Here is a 20,942-nt window from a genome sequence, read left to right as displayed (position 1 = left end):
GTTTTGTTGGAGCTGCACTCATCCAGGCAAGTGAAAAGTATTCTATCATATTCCTGACTTGTGCCTTGTAGATGATGGACAGGCTTTGGGGTGTCAAGAGGTGAGTTACTCTCCACAGAACTCCCTGCTTCTGACCTGCTCTTGTAACCACAGTATTTATAACCCTAGTCCAGTTCAGTTTCTTGTCAATGGTAATCCCTAGGATGTTGACAGTGGGAGATTCAGTGATGATATTGCCATTGAAAATCAAGGGAAGGTCAGATTCTCTCTTCTTGCCTGGCACTTGAGTGACAGGAATGTAACTTGCCACTTATCAGCCCAAATCTGAATGTCGTCCGGGTCTTGCTGCATCTGGATATGGACCTACATCAGTATCTGAGGAGTCATGAATAGTGTTGAACTTTGCATCAGGGAATGTCATTGATGAAGCAGCTGAAGATAGCTGGGCCTAAGACACTACCCTGAGGAACTCCTGCAGTGATGACCTGGCACTAGATGATCGGTCTCCAATAACTACAACTATCTTCTTTTGTTCTAAGTATGATTCCAACCCATGGAGAGTCTTCCCCATGATTCCCATTAATTCCCACTTTGTTTAGTTTCCCTGATGCCACACTTGGTCAAGTGCTGCCTTGATGTTGAGGGCGTCATACTCACCTCAACTCATGTGTTTTTAAGTTTTAGCTCATGAACAATTGAACCAAACGTTTTGACTATGTTCCTTGACCACACATACAATCAGACTACCCTACACTAGTCAAGCTAGATAATATTTTTTAAATGCTGTACGATCTGATAACTTCTAGGAAGTATTCTAGTCCAAAGTGATTTGTCATAATTTAACAGTCTGAAAAATCAAAACGATGAATTGCTGATTGTTCATCTGAGGTCTGTGATGTTTGAAAGTCATTTGTAGCTTAATGCAATTCTGTTTTTAATAATCTGTGCAAGGATGCAAATGGCCCAAAGTCAACCATACAGCAATATAAATAAGTGTTTTGAAAATCAACACTTTTCTCATTAGAGTGAAATTGAAGCATTTGCGTTTTGTTTAATTCATTTTATCACACTGGTGTATTCATTCATAATCTCTATAAGGAGAATTATCATGTACAGGTATGATTGAGGAGCAGTATTAGTCAAAAATTTAATCTCCTGTATATGCCTTTCTCTGCTGCCTATAAATCAATGTGTTAGAACAGCATTTTCCAAACAGAAACAGATCAATCCAAGAATTAGGAAACAAAGGTAATGTGCAGAAAAATGGCTTGATTGGAATGTAATGTCAGAGATACATAATTCTAAAGTGGCATCATGTTTTCAATGTAGCACCATGCAGACTGCACTAACAAATTACACTAATATCAAATGTTATCCTATTGTGCCTCTGATGGGGGGATCAAATTTACATTTAAATGAATCAACAGTGCATTTAGCACTTGTCTGGATTTTAATCTGGGGTCTGTTCCAAGGTAGAGAAACCCAGGAGAATGGGTTTTCTGTTTTTTTGGTTGGGTTTCCATCCACAGCAACAAGGCAGACTGCAATCCTGTCAAGAGCAGGTACAGAAGCCTATAGCAGAACATCCCAGGGTTGGGAGAAGGTAGGTCTGTGGTTCTTTACCACACCCATGGCATTAGCATTTCGCTTCTGAGTTTGCTGACCAATCATGGAAGGTGAGTGTGATAGATCTGACAAAAGATGGAATTCTAACCAGGGCCAACACAAGTGTATCTGTAACTCTAGGCAAACCCAGTGAACCTCACCCCCAACACATGTAATTAACTTTGAAAATGATTTACTCCCGGGCTGTTATCTGCAGCCTACCCTCACTCTGATCTCAGCCTCCCACTGTTCTGTACCATGTTCCGTCAGCGCCACTCACTGGATTCTTGTGGTCCTGCAAGAGATCAGCTAAGAATTCTCTGATTGGTTGTAAACATGGAACCAACATTTTTGATAATCGACACTAACTCAATTTCCCAAAGAGGACCTGACTACAGTTTTATATGTTGGGTCCCTTCAATTTTTCTCTCTCCCCCGACTGATGTACCCCAAACCTTGAGGCAACTCTCACTTGAGTGGTATTTCAGTCTTAATTGAAAGCAGCCAACAGCAACATCTATCTCGTCACCTTCAGAGGAACATAGGAACATAGGAATTAGGAGCAAGAGTAGGAAATTCAGCCTTTCGAGCCCGCTCTGCCATTCTATATGATCATGGTTGAACTCCATCTCATCCTAATTCCACTTCCCTGCCTTTTCCCCATAGCCCTTTATCCCGCTTTTGATCAAATATTTATCTAGCTCTTTTTTGAATCCATTGATTGATTCTGCATCCACTGCACTCTGGGGCAAGGAGTTCCATAGATTCACAATCCTCTGAGAAGTGGCTGCTCCTTATCTCTGTCTTGAACCTCCCCCCTCTTACTCTGCAACAATGGCATCTTGTCCTAGACTATTCTAGAAGGGGGGGAACATTTTGTTAACATTTACATTATCAATCCCGTTGAGTATTTTATATATTATATTGTATATACCTCAATCAAATCCCCCCCTCATTCATACTGATAGATACAACTTTGTTTTAATGTAGAAGTTCTTTGTTAGATGTAAATATATATGAAGCATTCACTTTTACTAATTAATGGATTTCAGTCTGCTGATATCTTGGTAAAGTAATGCAGGCAAACTAAATAGATCACCCATGCTTTAATGGCTCTTTAAAAAACATTCAAACATTGTTACTTTTAGTATTTTTTATTGCTATGCTTCTGTTGTTGTTCTGAGAACATGATTTCAGCACCATTTAACACAAATGATTATTAATATTTTCTCATTTGTTCATGGATACTTTCAGACAGCAAATGATCACTTCCATAAAGTATGGCACATCAAATTATTCCAGGGTTTTTCACACAGATTTTAATAATAAACATTTTAATATAATAGCACACAAGTTTGCTCTAAAAAGTTATCATATGAGCAATATTTAATTTCTGTGGCAGAATATGTACCTATAGCAAGTCCATTCAAAATTATTTTATTTAATAACTAAACTTAATAAATGGAAGTGATTGAGCTGTGATATTAGTGAATGATTCTGAGGGATAAAAATGGCCTGTATTATCCTGATAATGTAAGGGCGGCACGGTAGCACTGTGGTTAGCATTGCTGCTTCACAGCTCCAGGGTCCCGGGTTCGATTCCCGGCTCGGGTCACTGTCTGTGTGGAGTTTGCACATTCTTCTCGTGTCTGCATGGGTTTCCTCCGGGTGCTCCGGTTTCCTCCCACAGTCCAAAAATGTGCGGGTTAGGTTGATTGGCCAGGTTAAAAAAAAATTGCCCCTTCGGGTCCTGGGATGCGTTAGAGGGATTAGCGGGTAAAATATGTGGGAGTAGGGCCTGGGTGGGATTGTGGTCGGTGCAGACTCGATGGGCCAAATGGCTTCCTTCTGCACTGTAGTGTTTCTATGATTTCTATGAATCCAACATATATATTTTTTCAACAATTTGTAATTGTAATTTCAACAGGGACAGAAGTGTTGTAGATGTAATTGCCAGGCTAGGACAATAAGACTAAACTATTGAAAATACAGTAAGTAGTCTCACAACACCAGGTTAAAGTCCAACAGATTTATTTGGTAACACAAGCTTTCAGAGCACTGTTCCTTCATCAGGTGAGTGGCTTTGAAAGCTCACGCTACCAAATAAACCTGTTGGACTTTAACCTGGTGTTGTGAGACTACTTATTGTGCCTAGCGTACCCCAGTCCAACGCTGGCAACTCCACATTGTCGAAAATACAATATCCAACATCAAGTTTCTTGGATTAAATTTATATTATCCCAACTAAATTAAGAAATTATTATAGCATCAGAATCCAGACCACAATTATTTTTCAGGTTAAAATGTGAAATTTATAAAATCGGTTATTTCGATTAAATGAATCAAATAAAGTAACCCCGATAGTCACAGTGCATTATATGCAGCGTTCAGCAAATGTCTGTGACCAATATTGTGTATTCAGCATCACAGTTTATTGAATAGACCTAGGCATTGCAAGAAATCTGTGTGAAATAGAAACTCCCTGGACATCACTTAAACTTTATCATGCATAAAGTGGAAGACGCCGAGAAATCAAACTAAATTGTTCATAATCTTAAGCATGTTACTTTCAATAATCATGCCATCTACATTTAATTTAATTGCTGAGTCCTCTCTGAAGTGAAATGAAATGACTGCATAATTCATAATGTTCAGATGGACTGTCTCTATGTTCTGTATATGTTACTTTTGCTCCTATCCAGAATCATCTTTGCAACCCTTTCCTCTACATCTCTGGAACTTTTCGGAGGCCTATAGAAAACTCCCAACAGGGTGACCTCTCCTTTCCTGTTTCTAACCTCAGCCCATACTACGTCAGTAGATGAGTCCTCATCAAATGTCCTTTCTGCCACCGTAATACTGTCCTTGACTAACAATGCCACACCTCCCCGTCTTTTACCACCTTCCCTGATCTTACTGAAACATCTAAACCCCGGAACCTGCAACAACCATTCCTGTCCCTGCTCTATCCATGTCTCCGAAATGACCACAACATCGAAATCCCAGGTACCAATCCACACTGCAAGTTCACCCACCTTATTCCGGATGCTCCTGGCGTTGAAGTAGCCACACTTCAAACCACCTTCCTGCCTGCAGGTACACTCCTGCGACCTTGAAACCTTATTCGTGACCTCACTACTCTCAACCTCCTGTACACTGGAACTACAATTCAGGTTCCCATCCCCCGGCTGAATAAGTTTATACCCTCCCGAAGAGCATTAGCAAATTTCCCCTCTGGTTCAGGTGTAGACCATCCCATTTGTAGAGGTCCCACCTACCCCAGAATGAGCCCCGATTATCCAGGTATCTGAATCCCTCCCTCCTGCATCATCCCTATAGCCACGTGTTCAACTGCTCTTTCTCCTCGCTAGCACGTGGCACGGGTAACAAACCAGAGATAACAACTCTGTTTGTTCTAGCTCTAAGCTTCCACCCTAACTCCCTGAATTTCTGCCTTACATCCCCATCCCTTTTCCTACCTATGTCATTGGTGCCTATGTGGACCACGACTTGGGGCTGGTCCCCCTCCCCCTTAAGGATCCTGAAAACACGATCCGAGACATCACGGACCCTGGCACCTGGGAGGCAACACACTAGCCGCGAGTCCCTCTCGTTCCCACAGAATCTCTTATCTGTCCCCCTAACTATGGAGTCCCCAATGACTAATGCTCTGTTCCTCTTCCCCCTTCCCTTCTGAGCACCAAGGACAGACTCTGTGCCAGAGACCTGTACCCCATGGCTTACCCCTGTTAAGTACCCCCCCCCCAACAGTATCCAAAACGGTATATTTGTTATACAGAGGAACGGCCACAGGGGATCGCTGCTCTGACTGCTTCTTACCCCTTCTAACAGTCACCCACGTCTCTTCATTTCTAGGAGTAACTACCTCCCTGTAGCTTTTATCTATAGCTGTCTCTGCCTCCCGAATGATCCTGAGTTCATCCAGTTCCAGTGGCTTATCGCTGTTTGTGGGAGCTTGCTGGGTACAAATTGGTTGGCATGTTTATTGTGCCTCAGAAATTACTTCATTGGCCTCAAAGTGCTTTGGTAGGACCTAAGGTTGTGAAAGGCACTATATAAACACATCTTTATTTTTTACTTCTTCTAATGGTGTTGGTTGAGGGAAAAACATTTGTTAGGATCGCTAAAGAACCTCCTACTCATTTGTGTACAGTGTCATGGATCTTTAAAATTACTAGAGCCATTGAATATACTGGAGAATCAAAAATACTTGGGTGTTAATGAACAATACTGCAATGTAGAGTTTGGAGGAATCAGTTTACAAGCATGCGCTACCAATTCAGCTGCAGAACCTAGCAGAAATTCAGATGTGTACTAATTTTCACATATAGCCAAATCCCACAAAGAGATCAATGACTAATTAATTTAATTCTGGTGATGTTGGTTGAGGGAATGATGTTGGCTAGTATATCAAGATAACTTGCTGCTTTATCTTGAACAGTCCAATGGAATTTTGATGTCCATTTGTGCCATGGAAAAATACAGATGGAACCACATTTCATTGAAAGGACACCATCTCTGGCAACACAATAATCCCTCAGTACGGTATTAGAATATCAATCTAGATTATGTGCTCAATTTCTGTAGAAATTAAAGATTAAAAAATTATTGGCAGAGCGCAGTCGAATTTCTGATATGTGCTGTCAATGGCCAAGACCCTTGTCAGTGGTGAAGATTCATTAAATTATCCCTCAGTAGGGATATGCTGTAAAAATAGCACACATCTTCAAGTGGAGCCTGATAAAAATGATTCAGAGTTCAGATCTGCTTCATAAATGTTTAGAAACCATTGGGAAATAAGACTGGGCAAGAGGTTGAAATAATTACAAGAGAAAAGATAACTGATAAGTGAGTACAAGCTATAATCATTCCATGGCAGCCCAAGAGAATAGCATTCAGCAAGTACATTAGCAGAGAGATAGGTGATATTAGAAAACAGATAGACAAATGGTAAACAAAACAAAGCGAGACTAGAAAATAGTTACATAGATCACAACAGAATTAAGGTAAGAGAGAAATACAGCTAGGATTTTTTAAACAGGTTTTGGGGAGCACTGAAACAAAAAGCACATGGTCAAAATAGAAATCTACTGGAGGAATCAGAACATAAATTAGAGAGCTGGGGAACACATAGTAGTGACAAAAACATAGCTGAGACACACACACAGCTGGAGCACTTCTGTAATGAAGTCACAAATGAGTAATATAGTTATTTCAGATGAGTGAAGTGAGATCTACAATGCAGCATGAATATCTACAGATGAGCAAATTAGCTATTTTCCAGTCAGTCAATATACAAATCATGCTAAAGGTTAACCCTGTCTGCCTGGCAGAAATTGGTTAAGTGACCAGTTATAATCACCTGAGAGATGATACTGATATCCTGCTCCCTTGCCATGGCCTTTATTTTTAACTTGCCCTTAAAGCAAACAACAAGGATACTAACAGGAATCTGGTGTGGTTCTTCTTTAAAAGTGAAAATTGGGTTCCAATTACATTATCAATACCCAATGTTATTTTAACCAGTGGCCTTAACGGGGAAACAATTGTTGCTTTCCTGCCAGGTGAAACTAGCAGTAAAAACATTGAGATGATTCAGCAGACCATCCTCCACTAATATTTGTTTCCACTGCCCATGAAGAATATATTCAAGTCTGTTAATAACAACCCAATTCTCCTTTCACAGTCTCATACCTTCCCTTCCCTCTATCACTGACCATCATAATATGCATTTGGTTACAATGCAAATATTCAACCCATCACAAAATAAACGTCCCATACAAACTTTATAAATCAAAACATTTAATGTTCCATACAATGGTCAACAAATTACACCTCTACATTCTCTTAGTGCCTGTTTTCCATGACTGTCCTAGTGCTGCTACAAAGTGCTACCCTACTGGCTGGAGCATGGCTGCTGGAGAATGCTAACTTTCAGTGGAGGAGATTACAGATGGTCTTGGAGAACAAACTTGAGTAGCTCTGGACCTAGAAGGCCTGGCTGGAGACTCTACTTCTCACCATTGGCAGTAGAAGTCTGGGCTGGCTGACTGACAGAGCAACTGCAAAGGTGGGTGGTATACCAGGGATGGAAGTATGAATGTTGTCTCCCTGGGAGAGAACAACAGGTTTGTGCTCCAAGGCACCACTACCCCAAGGTCATGTGTCAGTAATCCTAGTAGTATGTTAAAAGATAGATTGCTGGACAGTCTGTAAACTTTTTTGCATACTATAATCCACAGACATGGTGGCAGCAGGCTGTATTTGCATAGCATCAAGTTGATCTTGCATCACAGGTGTCTGAACATTCGTTGGAGAACCCAAATGCTGGATAGCTGCTGCTAATGCTGCATTGGCAGCTACAACAAGACACTATGGAAGGGATTTTCCGGCTGTTCCTATCAGCAGGATTGCCCAGTCCCGGCAACGGCAAGCCACTACTGCGGGTCCCTGGCTGGGGAGGGTGCAAATAACGGGAAACCCCATTAACAGCGGAGGACCAGAAGAATGGCAGCCAATGGTGGGCCACCTCTGCCACCACAAAACGCACCACAAGGGTGTGTAAAGTCCCACCCACCCACCATCACGGTTGGATCCAAGAGTGTGCAAAATGCTGTTGCCCACTATTTCCATGCTGGCAATGATGGATTCTAATTTACATGCGAAGTTCTGTGCCAGTATGATGCTGGATGCCTTCATACTCCTTGATATTAATCACAAGTTGTCTGGCAAGCTTTCCATTGAACATTTCGGTTTTCATTCCCATCAGTGATCTCCTGCTGCTGTCTCATCAATGTTGTCATCTGCATACTCTGCAATGGAACTCAAGTGTGAAATCTTCCCCAGGTAAACTGGCACCTACTCTATCCTTTCCCCCTACCCTGGTTGCAGCCAATTCATATCTGGTGTCTCATCACATGCAGATCCAGCCTCAAATTTATCCCCAAGATACACACACTGTCAGAATTCTATTCTGAGCTGGTGGCTGTGAATGTGAAATCAAATTATGATGCTGTCATCACTCACTGTTCCTCCTCCACCTGTCCAGGCTGCACCTCTTGACTATTAGAAAGTAGAAAGCATAAGACTTCAAAAGTGAGGCAGTAAAATGTGCATATTTAAACTATCTGCTGCTTAAAGAACAGACAAGAATGTTAGATGAACGGGAAGTGAGAAGGTTGGGATGTGCGAAAGAAGATTAGGTATGACAATACCATCATCCCTGATGGTTTTAGCCTCACTGCTCACCAGGGATTCTGGAATGGGTATCTCAATAATGGCCACCACGGTCCCCTCCATGGAAGTTAGGAAGTGCAGATGAACAAAATGTGAACCAGTCTTCTTCTTCTTTGCTGACTGACCATGTATTGATGTGTTTGTTTTGTAGCCTATTGAATTGTATTACTATTAGTGCTGTGTTCCCATGCATATGTTTGTTTCATGATATGGTTAACTTTTATTGGATGCAAGGTTAGTTTCTGCTCCCTCCAATTGTGCACCACCTTGTCCTGCAAGTGAGAGGGAGGTGTACATTGAGTGTAATGCACCATCTATTTGAGGGATTTGCTGTCATGGGTGAATAGCCAGCAGCGTGCACAATCTATGAAATGTGGGTGTGGGGCTTGCAGCAGTTCTAAGTGTGAGAAGGTGAGGTGATACATATGAATGTTAAGCTTGAGCCCTGATTGATAGATATTGTTGTTAGATGTATGATGGGGTATTGTGAATTGATCAGTGGCTGAAGTTACTGGTGCAGTTGATAGGATATGGCATTTGAAAATTCATTCACCTACCTTGATAAAGCAAGTGAGACCATTGAATTTCTTGGGGCACTGCATTCAGGTCCTCAGGGCTTGAGTACTGACAGTGGCTTCCACATCTATCTACTTCCATTGCTTTCTGATGGTGTGTCTAGAGAGCTTCCCTCTATGCCATCTCTCCCCTTTCCACCTCTTCCATCAAAGCCTCCTGTGTAGCATCTGAAAACCTTGAAGCCCCTGTGGTATCATTCCTCATCCTTTTGCATATCAGATTCTCTTCAACAACCACTCCCACCCAGCACCTGCTAGCTACAATGCATCTCCCATAACTTTAAGTGGTGTAGACTACTATTAATGATGCTAACCATTCAACATATTGCCCCCTACTAAATGCCTCATTGATTAATCATAACTGTAGGGCAGAAATCTGGATTTTAAAAAAAGTAATTTATTTCCTGACATTGGGTGGGATTCTTCAGCCTCATGAGATGGCCTGCAGGAATCCTGATACTCCATAGATTGGGGCGTCGGGTAAAAATCAGGATTCCCGACAGCTGTCAAGGCAATCAGGATTCGCCCAACCTACACCAGCAACTCCAATCGGGTTCCTGCCCAGAGCAGCGGCAACCCAATAATTATTCAAAACCCCTTGCTTCAATGTCATTAGCAGGCCAGTCAGCCCATGTAGTGTCCTCCAGCCATGCACCCCGCCTCTCTGCCGGAAGTCATGCAGGCGTTATTTGGTGTTGTTTTTCAAAAGCGGGGACCTGGCAGACATCTGAGGGGGAACAAGGAGATAAGTGAACATTTAAAAACTGCTGGGGGGAGTTCTGCATCTCAACTGAGGCAAGGGGGGGGTTTGAGTTAAAGGGAAGGGGGTGATGTTTCAGGGGGGCGCCCCCGCCCCCGCCCCTGTAATGGGGAAGCCTTGGCAGACCGCGTTCATTCAGTTTCCGAGGTTTGGCAGGTACCCCATCCATGTTTGTTTCAATAGTACTTAAAATGGTATCTTCTCTCAGCTCATTGCTATAAGCTCGATATAAACCTATATGCACCAAGGCCATCTGCACCCCTGTAAACTTGTACCAATTCTGTACTCAGAGTATGATCTAATCTTAGCCTCAAAGAAGCCCTGAACTCAGAGCAGCTCTCCCTTAGCAGGTTTGCATATTAATCAGCTTGCCACCTGATCCGGGCGGGAATCCGATCTGGGCCGGCGGGGCAGGTCGGGTGAATCCCAGCGGGAATCCTGTTTTTAGCCCTGACACCGATTCAGCGGGCGATCGGGATTATGGCCATCAGCAAACGAGGATCGGTGAGTCCCCCCCATTATTTTAGAGGTAGAATCCTAGGATCTTGAGGAGTAAAACCTTCCATGTTAGTCTTTGCTAATTTTTGTGGTGTATATATTACATCTTGCTTAATAAATTCTACTTGATTCATGAATACAAATTATTCATACTTTGTTAAGTCAGGTACAATTAAAGATCACATTGCCATAAGTTAAGAATTTGGAACTTAAGTTAAAGGGTTTTATACTTCAAAACCGCTAAAACCTACAGCACTGCCAATACTTGACATAATGAGGGTAATTTCTCACAGTGAGTTGTGCTACTGTTACACTAAATAAAAAAAGAAATGGTGGTGAACATAGAGATTTTTACTGGAGTCTTTCCTGAGGTTGCTTAGTACCATGCCCATTGAAGTAGTGATTAACATACATTCTGTGAACAATGGATGGATTCTGCTGGAGTGCATGACAAATATATAAAAATAAGTAATTCTGGTGAACTCTTCAACATTATACTGCAAGACAACCATGCAAGACATGGTTGTCTTAGTCAACTGACCCTCAGATAATTTCACTGTGTGTTTCATCAATCTTTTCCTCAAATCTTTAAGAATATTCACAACAGGTGTCATAGCTGGAACAAGCAGCTAAACATTTTTACATTTTTTGTATTATTTATATTGGTTTGATATGACTGACTGGCTTACTAGGTCATTTTGAAGGGTTGTACTGTGTATAAGGTCAATTTATAATCAGGATTTTTATTATCTTTCTAAATGTAGAAACAATCTGCAAGTTTAAAGCCTGAATAGCAACTCAATATTGTTATAGGCTCTCAACCTCATTATAACCTTGGTCCAAACAAGGAAAACGATTGATTTTCAAGATGAGATTGAATTCCCTTGATATTAAGATAACATTTGACCAGGTGCAGTATTAAGGAACCCTCTAAAAAACCAAGGGGATCAAAAGGAAAACTGATGGGAAAAAGGGGGCAATCAGTTAGTTGGAGTCATACCTAGCACAAAGAATGATTGTATTAATTAAGAACCAATCATTTTAGCCCCACAGTATCATTGCAGGAGTTCCTTAAGGCATTGTATTAGGCTCAATCATCTTTACCCGCTTCATCGATGATCTTCCCTCATTATAAGGTCAAAAATGTTCAGCAAAGACTGCGCAATGTTCACTTCCACTCTGAACTCCTCAGGTAATGAAGTAGTCTGTGTCCACATGCAACAAGATCTGGACAGCACCCAACTTGAGCTGATAAGTAGCATGGAACATTTATGTCATATAAGTATCAGGCAATAACCATGCCCAGCAAGGCAGAGTTTAACTACCTCCTCCCCTTGATATTCAATGGCATAATCAGCATCAAATATCCCATATACCCGGGAGCCACTATTGAGCACAAACTGAACTGGACCAGTCAAATAAATACTACAACTACCAGAGGAGGCTGAAGTGACTCACCTCCTGATTCCAATAGTCACCTACATGGCCAAACAAGTGCGATAGAATAATCTTGCCTGGATGAAGGCAGCTTAAACAATATTCAAACATACCATCCGGAACAATTAAACAGTGCCATTGATTGGTACCCCATCCAAAATTTAAACATTGACTCCCAACACTATACAATGTGGCTTCAGTGTGTACCATCCACAAGATATGTTGCAGCAATTTATCAAGGCTTTTTCATCAGCACCAAACACTCCTACAACTTCTACCATCTAGAAGGACAAAGATAGTAGGTGCATGAGAACACCACCACCTGTAGGCTCCCCTCCAAGTAACACACCATTCTGTCCTGGAAATGTATCGCTGGGCCAGAATCCTAAAATTGCCTACCCTAGCAGGATGCTGGAAATGCCTTCACTATTCTATAGACTGTAGCTGTTCAAGAAGGTAGCTCGCCACTATTTTCTCAAGGGCAATCAGAGAGAGGCTATAAATGCTGGTCTTGTCAGAGGCATCCACATCCAATTATTGAATTTTTTTAAAGCAATTTGTCATACCCATTATGTGAGAATGGACAGGGCAGGCTCCTATCAGCTCTATCAACAAGATGGCTCATTTCATCATGCTCAACTGCATTTTCTGCCAAAAATTACTCTGTTGGATGCTTGGGCCAATTTGACTTTTCAAATGCTCGTGCAGAAATGGTGTGAAAGTGTGGTCTAGTCACGCTAATTATTCATTTGGCTCAAATAATTAATTTCATTATAAGTGAACAAAATACTTTTGGAGTTTACCCCAGTCAATCAGGACATAATTTAAAGTAGAACCATTCCCAGACAAGTTCAAATTGAAGAACAAAAGAGACATTGCAATAAAAGAAAGACACATTTAAAAACTTTTGTTGTCATTTCTTGGCAATTTTTCACTTCCTTCCATTCTAACGCATTGAATTCCTTCCCGAGAAACAGTTCCAATTCATAACCACATAGCTACAATTCATGTGTAAGCAGGAGTGTCAGTAGGTTTCTGGGGGAGGGAAAATCATAACCAGATTTGATTCTGTCATCTATCTAGTGCTGTCTTGAAGAGTGTCACTGGACAATAACTGTGGCATCCCAACAGATTTTTCCCAGCCTAATCCAGGGACAGCAAATAAGCCAGCTGCAGAACATACTGCCAATCAAACTGGTATCAAGCAGCTCAAGAGGGAACATCAATCTTGGTGCCTCTTTGGTTCATGTTCTCCAGATATTAGTAAAAAAGACCTCAGTGAATCAAAAGGAAACCAGGTATCAAAACTTAAAGTAAATAATTGAAAATTCTCAGTGAAAGTGCAGTGGAGCAGAAACAAAGGAAGAGGGGCAGCAAAATGGCAAGTGGTTAGCACTGCTGCCTCACAGCTCAACGGACCTGGGTTCGACTCCTGACTTGGGTCACTGTCTGTGTGGAGTTTGCACATTCTCCCCATATTTGTGTGGGTTTCCTCACGGTGCTCTGGTTTCCTCCCACAGTCCAAAGATGTGCAGGTTAGGTTGATTGGACATGCTAAATTAACCCTTAGTGTCCTGGGATATGATCGGTTAGAGGGATTAGCAGGGTAACTAAGTGGGGATAGGGCCTGGGTGGGATTGTTGTCGGTGCAGACTCAATGGCCGAATGGCCTCCTTCTGCACTGCAGGGTTGCTATGTTTCCATATGCATATGGGCACAGCCTGTCAGCTCCATCCCAAAAGGTACTGCTCTCTATGTACCCCATGTATAACAATAAAAAGTGTAAAAGTGACATACAAAAATGTCAGCCTTGTCAGCAAAGCCCATGTGTAAAAAGTACATTTTATGTATACTGGTTGATTAATTTTCAGAAAAATATAGCTTCCAAATTTAATATAAAAGCCCTGCCTATTGTTGTATTATTGGAAATGTCTGTAAAGAGCTAGGAATGAACTGTTATGTGTGGGTATTCAGGGAGTCACATTTTATAGCTGCACTGGAGAATCATGCGATATGTAACAGTTCAAACCAACCCTTCTTCTGTACAAGGCATAATGGTAAATATTAAATATAAATAGATCTCATCTTTCCCAGCTTAAAGTGTGGATTATTACCAACATCAGGAATCCAAAAGACAACAAGAACACAAAGCACTGCCTCGATTTTTGGCTATTGAATAGACTTAGAAACTTTCACCAATTATCAACGTGTCAATGAGAATTGGGAGGGGGCCAAGAATGGATACTTGATACATAATATATCAGGATCAAACAATCTGCAAACCTTTGGTACAAGATGCCATTTCAAAAATAGAAAAAAAAACAGCCATAAAGAAACTTTCTGTTGAAATTAGATTTTTCAACCATCACACACAATTTAGTTCATTTTAGAGCCATCACCAATTCCAGCACATGCACATCTGTGATCAAGTACTCTATAATTGATATAAACCTTTCGATCATTCCATCTTACCACAGATTCAAAGCAAGCAAATTTTTAAAAAGGCAGGATGTATCAAGAAATCAATTGTGTGTGCTAATTTAACATGTTTGGAAAGACAGAAAAAGACTTACCGCAGTCACTGTATTGGCTAGAGGAAGACATCTGTCTCTTGCAAGTAACCCTGGAGAACAAAATATGGGTATTATTTTTTGGAGAACATTGCTTTATGAGTTTAGCCAAATATATTTTGTAAGTTACCTCAGATTTTTACAGTAGTCTGTGTTTACCCTTGTAAGGAAACATGCTCCATTTCCCTGTTTGACTAAGGCAAAGTATCAGTGGAGGAGCAATACAAAGGTTTCAACACTTTAACCAAACCTCCATATTTGTGTTAAGTTGTATATAATCGCAAAATTAGTCAGATACAAATTCAAGTCGGTTACAGGTATCTACTCATGTTTATAGCTCTCAGTCCTTCCTTAGGATCTGGTTGCCTGTTTTTAAGGGAAGTTGCCTCCCAGGGAAAATTTTTCACTAAGATCAGGAACAGAGGCAGACAGGATCCAAAAATACTATCGTCAATTCACCTGCAGGGTTCCTGACCATGCTTCTGATGCTGGTCATTTTAAGGGAGGTGAATTTGGGGCCGAGGAGCGCTGCATTCCCTATGAGCTGGGCAGAAAGTTAGGTTCATTAGAAACCTTGTTAACAATATTCAAAGAAGGCCAACTGGCATATTTCAGTTAACCTTCAGTTTCCAACACAAAGCTGGGGGAGAGTGGGTGCAGTTAAACTGTCCGGAGGCATGCACTTAGGTACAAGCCAGTGTGCTAGAATTCCAGGCAGGCCTACAGGCCTTCCCTGTCTGCTGCCCTGTAGAGAACTCCCTGCCCCAATCCCAACACCCCTCCCTGCCCCGCACAACCATTTGTCACAATGGTTGCCTTTCTGTTTTTTCTTTGATGTATTTTTAATTGCTGGCAGCTTCATGTTGAAGTGGTCTCTCAGTTGCTTCCCTTTTTATGCCTCTAATAGGCCTTCCAGTTTCAAGAGCCCACCTGCTTCTCTTAATTTGACAGAGAAGCTGTCTTCATACCAATGAAGGCTCTGCCTCAATAAAAATCCCAAAGAGTGGCTGTCTCCCCTCAGAACACAGAAACAGTCTCGACTCCTGTTTCCTTTCCTCAAAGTGAAAATTCAGTCCTTAATGTCCTGAAACAGCACATGACTTGGTAATCTTACAACAAATCCCCTTGTGATCTAGATTGGATTTCCATGTTTTAAGCACATGTATTCCTTTAATCTCTCTGAAACATGGTCTGAGTTAACATGAATTGATGCATCATTTGGCTGACTTTGAAAGATATTTTACAGCACAGTGGTCAAAACATACAGAACATTGAAAATGTTGAGATTTACTAGTAGAATCAGTACAATTTCAGTTCACGTACTGTTACAATAAATTAAAGAACACACATTCCACTAGACCAGTTCCAGAAATCTTATCCCAATTTAAAAATGATATTACTTTGTTACCAGTCCTAACAATCAGTACAGCGGTTGCTTCTTCACCAGTTTTTTTGGTGTCTTCACAGACTTCCTGGTATCTCTTGATTTTTAACAATCAGAGAATTAAGAAATTTGTCAACACCAAGGTGGTAGATAAATGTTGAATTATTAGATATTGCTAACAAAATAGCCTAATCAATAATTGGGAACTCTTCAAATCAGGGCTTAAAGCATCTCAGGAAGGATTCACCAGCCCCATTCGCTGATGGTGGGAATCCTGATTGCCTGCTGAATTGGGCGTCAGGGCTAAAAACGGGATTCTCACTGGCTGTGAGCGCTTTCAAGATTTATGTGACCCACCCCCATCGGCCCCGATTGAGTTCCTGCCAAGAGGGGGCTACAACCAATTAATATACAAATCCACTAATTGTATCATAATTGACAGTCACCGCACCCCGCCATTCAACCGCCTCTCCAGTGAGAAACGCACCAGACGGGCTTTGGTGTTAGTCATCACCACCATAGACCTGGCCTGCTGGACCCCATACCAATGACACCCTGGCACTCACAACCTCTATAGGGGTCAAGGAGGTAGGTCCAGTGGCCATTTGCCCCTCTGCCACTGCCTGGCTGCAGAGGAAGGGCCCTCAAGGGTCCTGCAGTGGGTGGGCTCGGGTTGGAGGTGAGGGGTTGGCCTCTCCACTTTCCCGCGATGTGGTCTGGTGGCTGGACTGCCCCTGCTAGCGCTGGCATACCTCAAGATCACCCCTGACATGCTGATTTCAGGCAATTCTGCCATTAACATCTTCATTCCTGCCTGTCAGCTGTACAAATTTGAAGTGGTCTGGTCACTTTAATCTCCATGCCTAGTAGTCACCTGACAGGTCTTTAAATCACTGTAGTACTCCATTCTGCAACAAAGATTTCCCTTTCTCTGTGTCAGAAGCTGCGGGTGTGAGCATACCCCTTTGAAGTTTGGGGCGGCACAGTGGCGACAGTGGTTAGTACTGCTGCCTCACGCGCCACGGACCCGGGTTCGATTCCCAGCTTGGGTAACTATCTGTGTGGAGTTTGCACATTCTCCCTGTGTTTGCATGGGTTTCTTCCGAGTGCTCCAGTTTCCTCCTACACTCCAAAGACGTGCTGGTTAGGTGAATTGGCCATGCTAAATTCTCCCTCAGTGTATATATCCCTTACCGGTGTGTGTTGGTGACTCGGGTATATATTCCTTACGGGTGTGTGTTGGGGACTGGGGTATATATTCCTTACCGGTGTGTGTTGGGGACTCGGGTATATATTCCTTACCGGTGTGTGTTGGGGACTCGGGTATATATTCCTTACCGGTGTGTGTTGGGGACTATGGTATATATTCCTTACCGGTGTGTGTTGGGGACTCGGGTATATATTCCTTACCGGTGTGTGTTGGGGACTCGGGTATATATTCCTTACCGGTGTGTGTTGGGGACTCGGGTATATATTCCTTACCGGTGTGTGTTGGTGACTAGGGTATTTATTCCGTCCGGTGTGTGTTGGTGAGTATGGTATATATTCCTTACCGGTGTGTGTTGGGAACTCGGGTATATATTCCTTACCGGTGTCTGTTGGTGACTGGGGTATATATTCCTTACCGGTGTGTGTTGGTGACTGGGGTATATATTCCTTACGGGTGTGTGTTGGGGACTCGGGTATATATTCCTTACCGGTGTGTGTTGGTGACTCGGGTATATATTCCTTACCGGTGTGTGTTGGTGACTGGGGTATATATTCCTTACCGGTGTGTGTTGGGGACTATGGTATATATTCCTGACCGGTGTGTGTTGGTGACTGGGGTATATATTCCTTACCGGTGTGTGTTGGGGACTCGGGTATATATTCCTTACCGGTGTCTGTTGGTGACTGGGGTATATATTCCTTACCGGTGTGTGTTGGTGACTGGGGTATATATTCCTTACGGGTGTGTGTTGGTGACTGGGGTATATATTCCTTACTGGTGTGTGTTGGTGACTGGGGTATATATTCCTTACCGGTGTGTGTTGGGGACTCGGGTATATATTCCTTACCGGTGTGTGTTGGGGACTCGGGTATATATTCCTTACCGGTGTGTGTTGGGGACTAGGGTATATATTCCTTACCGGTGTGTGTTGGGGACTATGGTATATATTCCTTACCGGTGTGTGTTGGGGACTCGGGTATATATTCCTTACCGGTGTGTGTTGGGGACTCGGGTATATATTCCTTACCGGTGTGTGTTGGGGACTCGGGTATATATTCCTTACCGGTGTGTGTTGGGGACTATGGTATATATTCCTTACCGGTGTGTGTTGGGGACTCGGGTATATATTCCTTACCGGTGTGTGTTGGGGACTCGGGTATATATTCCTTACCGGTGTGTGTTGGGGACTCGGGTATATATTCCTTACCGGTGTGTGTTGGGGACTCGGGTATATATTCCTTACCGGTGTGTGTTGGGGACTATGGTATATATTCCTTGCCGGTGTGTGTTGGGGACTCGAGTATATATTCCTTACCGGTGTGTGTTGGGGACTCGGGTATATATTCCTTACCGGTGTGTGTTGGGGACTATGGTATATATTCCTTACCGGTGTGTGTTGGGGACTCGGGTATATATTCCTTACCGGTGTGTGTTGGGGACTCGGGTATATATTCCTTACCGGTGTGTGTTGGGGACTCGGGTATATATTCCTTACCGGTGTGTGTTGGGGACTATGGTATATATTCCTTACCGGTGTGTGTTGGGGACTCGGGTATATATTCCTTACCGGTGTGTGTTGGGGACTATGGTATATATTCCTTACCGGTGTGTGTTGGGGACTCGGGTATATATTCCTTACCGGTGTGTGTTGGGGACTCGGGTATATATTCCTTACCGGTGTGTGTTGGGGACTCGGGTATATATTCCTTACCGGTGTGTGTTGGGGACTCGGGTATATATTCCTTACCGGTGTGTGTTGGGGACTCGGGTATATATTCCTTACCGGTGTGTGTTGGGGACTCGGGTATATATTCCTTACCGGTGTGTGTTGGGGACTATGGTATATATTCCTTACCGGTGTGTGTTGGGGACTCGGGTATATATTCCTTACCGGTGTGTGTTGGGGACTCGGGTATATATTCCTTACCGGTGTGTGTTGGGGACTCGGGTATATATTCCTTACCGGTGTGTGTTGGGGACTCGGGTATATATTCCTTACCGGTGTGTGTTGGGGACTCGGGTATATATTCCTTACCGGTGTGTTTTGGGGACTCGGGTATATATTCCTTACCGGTGTGTTTTGGGGACTCGGGTATATATTCCTTACCGGTGGGTTTTGGGGACTCGGGTATATATTCCTTACCGGTGTGTGTTGGGGACTCGGGTATATATTCCTTACCGGTGTGTTTTGGGGACTCGGGTATATATTCCTTACCGGTGTGTTTTGGGGACTCGGGTATATATTCCTTACCGGTGTGTGTTGGGGACTCGGGTATATATTCCTTACCGGTGTGTTTTGGGGACTCGGGTATATATTCCTTACCGGTGTGTGTTGGTGACTGGGGTATATATTCCTTACCGGTGTGTGTTGGGGACTCGGGTATATATTCCTTACCGGTGTGTTTTGGGGACTCGGGTATATATTCCTTACCGGTGTGTGTTGGGGACTCGGGTATATATTCCTTACCGGTGTGTGTTGGGGACTCGGGTATATATTCCTTACCGGTGTGTTTTGGGGACTCGGGTATATATTCCTTACCGGTGTGTTTTGGGGACTCGGGTATATATTCCTTACCGGTGTGTGTTGGGGACTCGGGTATATATTCCTTACCGGTGTGTTTTGGGGACTCGGGTATATATTCCTTACCGGTGTGTGTTGGGGACCCGGGTATATATTCCTTACCGGTGTCTGTTGGTGACTGGGGTATATATTCCTTACCGGTGTGTGTTGGTGACTGGGGTATATATTCCTTACCGGTGTGTGTTGGTGACTGGGGTATATATTCCTTACCGGTGTGTTTTGGGGACTCGGGTATATATTCCTTACCGGTGTGTGTTGGGGACTCGGGTATATATTCCTTACCGGTGTGTTTTGGGGACTCGGGTATATATTCCTTACCGGTGTGTGTTGGGGACTCGGGTATATATTCCTTACCGGTGTCTGTTGGTGACTGGGGTATATATTCCTTACCGGTGTGTGTTTTGGGGACTCGGGTATATATTCCTTACCGGTGTGTGTTGGTGACTGGGGTATATATTCCTTACCGGTGTGTGTTGGTGACTAGGGTATATATTCCTTACCGGTGTGTGTTGGGGACTCGGGTATATATTCCTTACCGCTGTGTGTTGGGGACTCGGGTATATATTCCTTACCGGTGTCTGTTGGTGACTGGGGTATATATTCCTTACCGGTGTGTGTTGGTGACTGGGGTATATATTCCTTACCGGTGTGTGTTGGGGACTCGGGTATATATTCCTTACCGGTGTGTGTTGGGGACTCGGGTATATATTCCTTACCGGTGTCTGTTGGTGACTGGGGTATATATTCCTTACCGGTGTGTGTTGGTGACTGGGGTATATATTCCTTACCGGTGTGTGTTGGGGACTCGGGTATATATTCCTTACGGGTGTGTGTTGGGGACTATGGTATATATTCCTTACCGGTGTGAGTTGGGGACTCGGGTATATATTCCTTACCGGTGTGTGTTGGGGACTATGGTATATATTCCTTACCGGTGTGTGTTGGGGACTCGGGTATATATTCCTTACCGGTGTGTGTTGGGGACTCGGGTATATATTCCTTACCGGTGTGTGTTGGGGACTCGGGTATATATTCCTTACCGGTGTGTGTTGGGGACTATGGTAT

At 43.0% G+C, this 20,942-nt stretch overlaps 1 protein-coding gene across 1 annotated transcript in view; it reads right to left on the bottom strand.

The window, feature by feature from the left end:
* Positions 1–9,519, bottom strand: part of LOC144481086 (uncharacterized protein C7orf57 homolog) — a 97,005-nt gene extending 87,486 nt beyond the window's left edge. The window contains exon 1 of the mRNA XM_078200725.1: positions 9,420–9,519. Coding sequence (XP_078056851.1) covers positions 9,420–9,519 — 100 coding nt within the window. The remainder of the gene's footprint in view (positions 1–9,419) is intronic.
* Between the last annotated feature and the right edge of the window lie 11,423 nt (positions 9,520–20,942).

The sequence above is a fragment of the Mustelus asterias genome, chromosome 2, assembly GCF_964213995.1.
Source record: "Mustelus asterias chromosome 2, sMusAst1.hap1.1, whole genome shotgun sequence".
Classification (NCBI taxonomy): Eukaryota; Metazoa; Chordata; class Chondrichthyes; order Carcharhiniformes; family Triakidae; genus Mustelus; species Mustelus asterias.
Note: the sequence above shows the minus strand (reverse complement) of the source record. Positions and strands in the feature narration are given on the sequence as shown.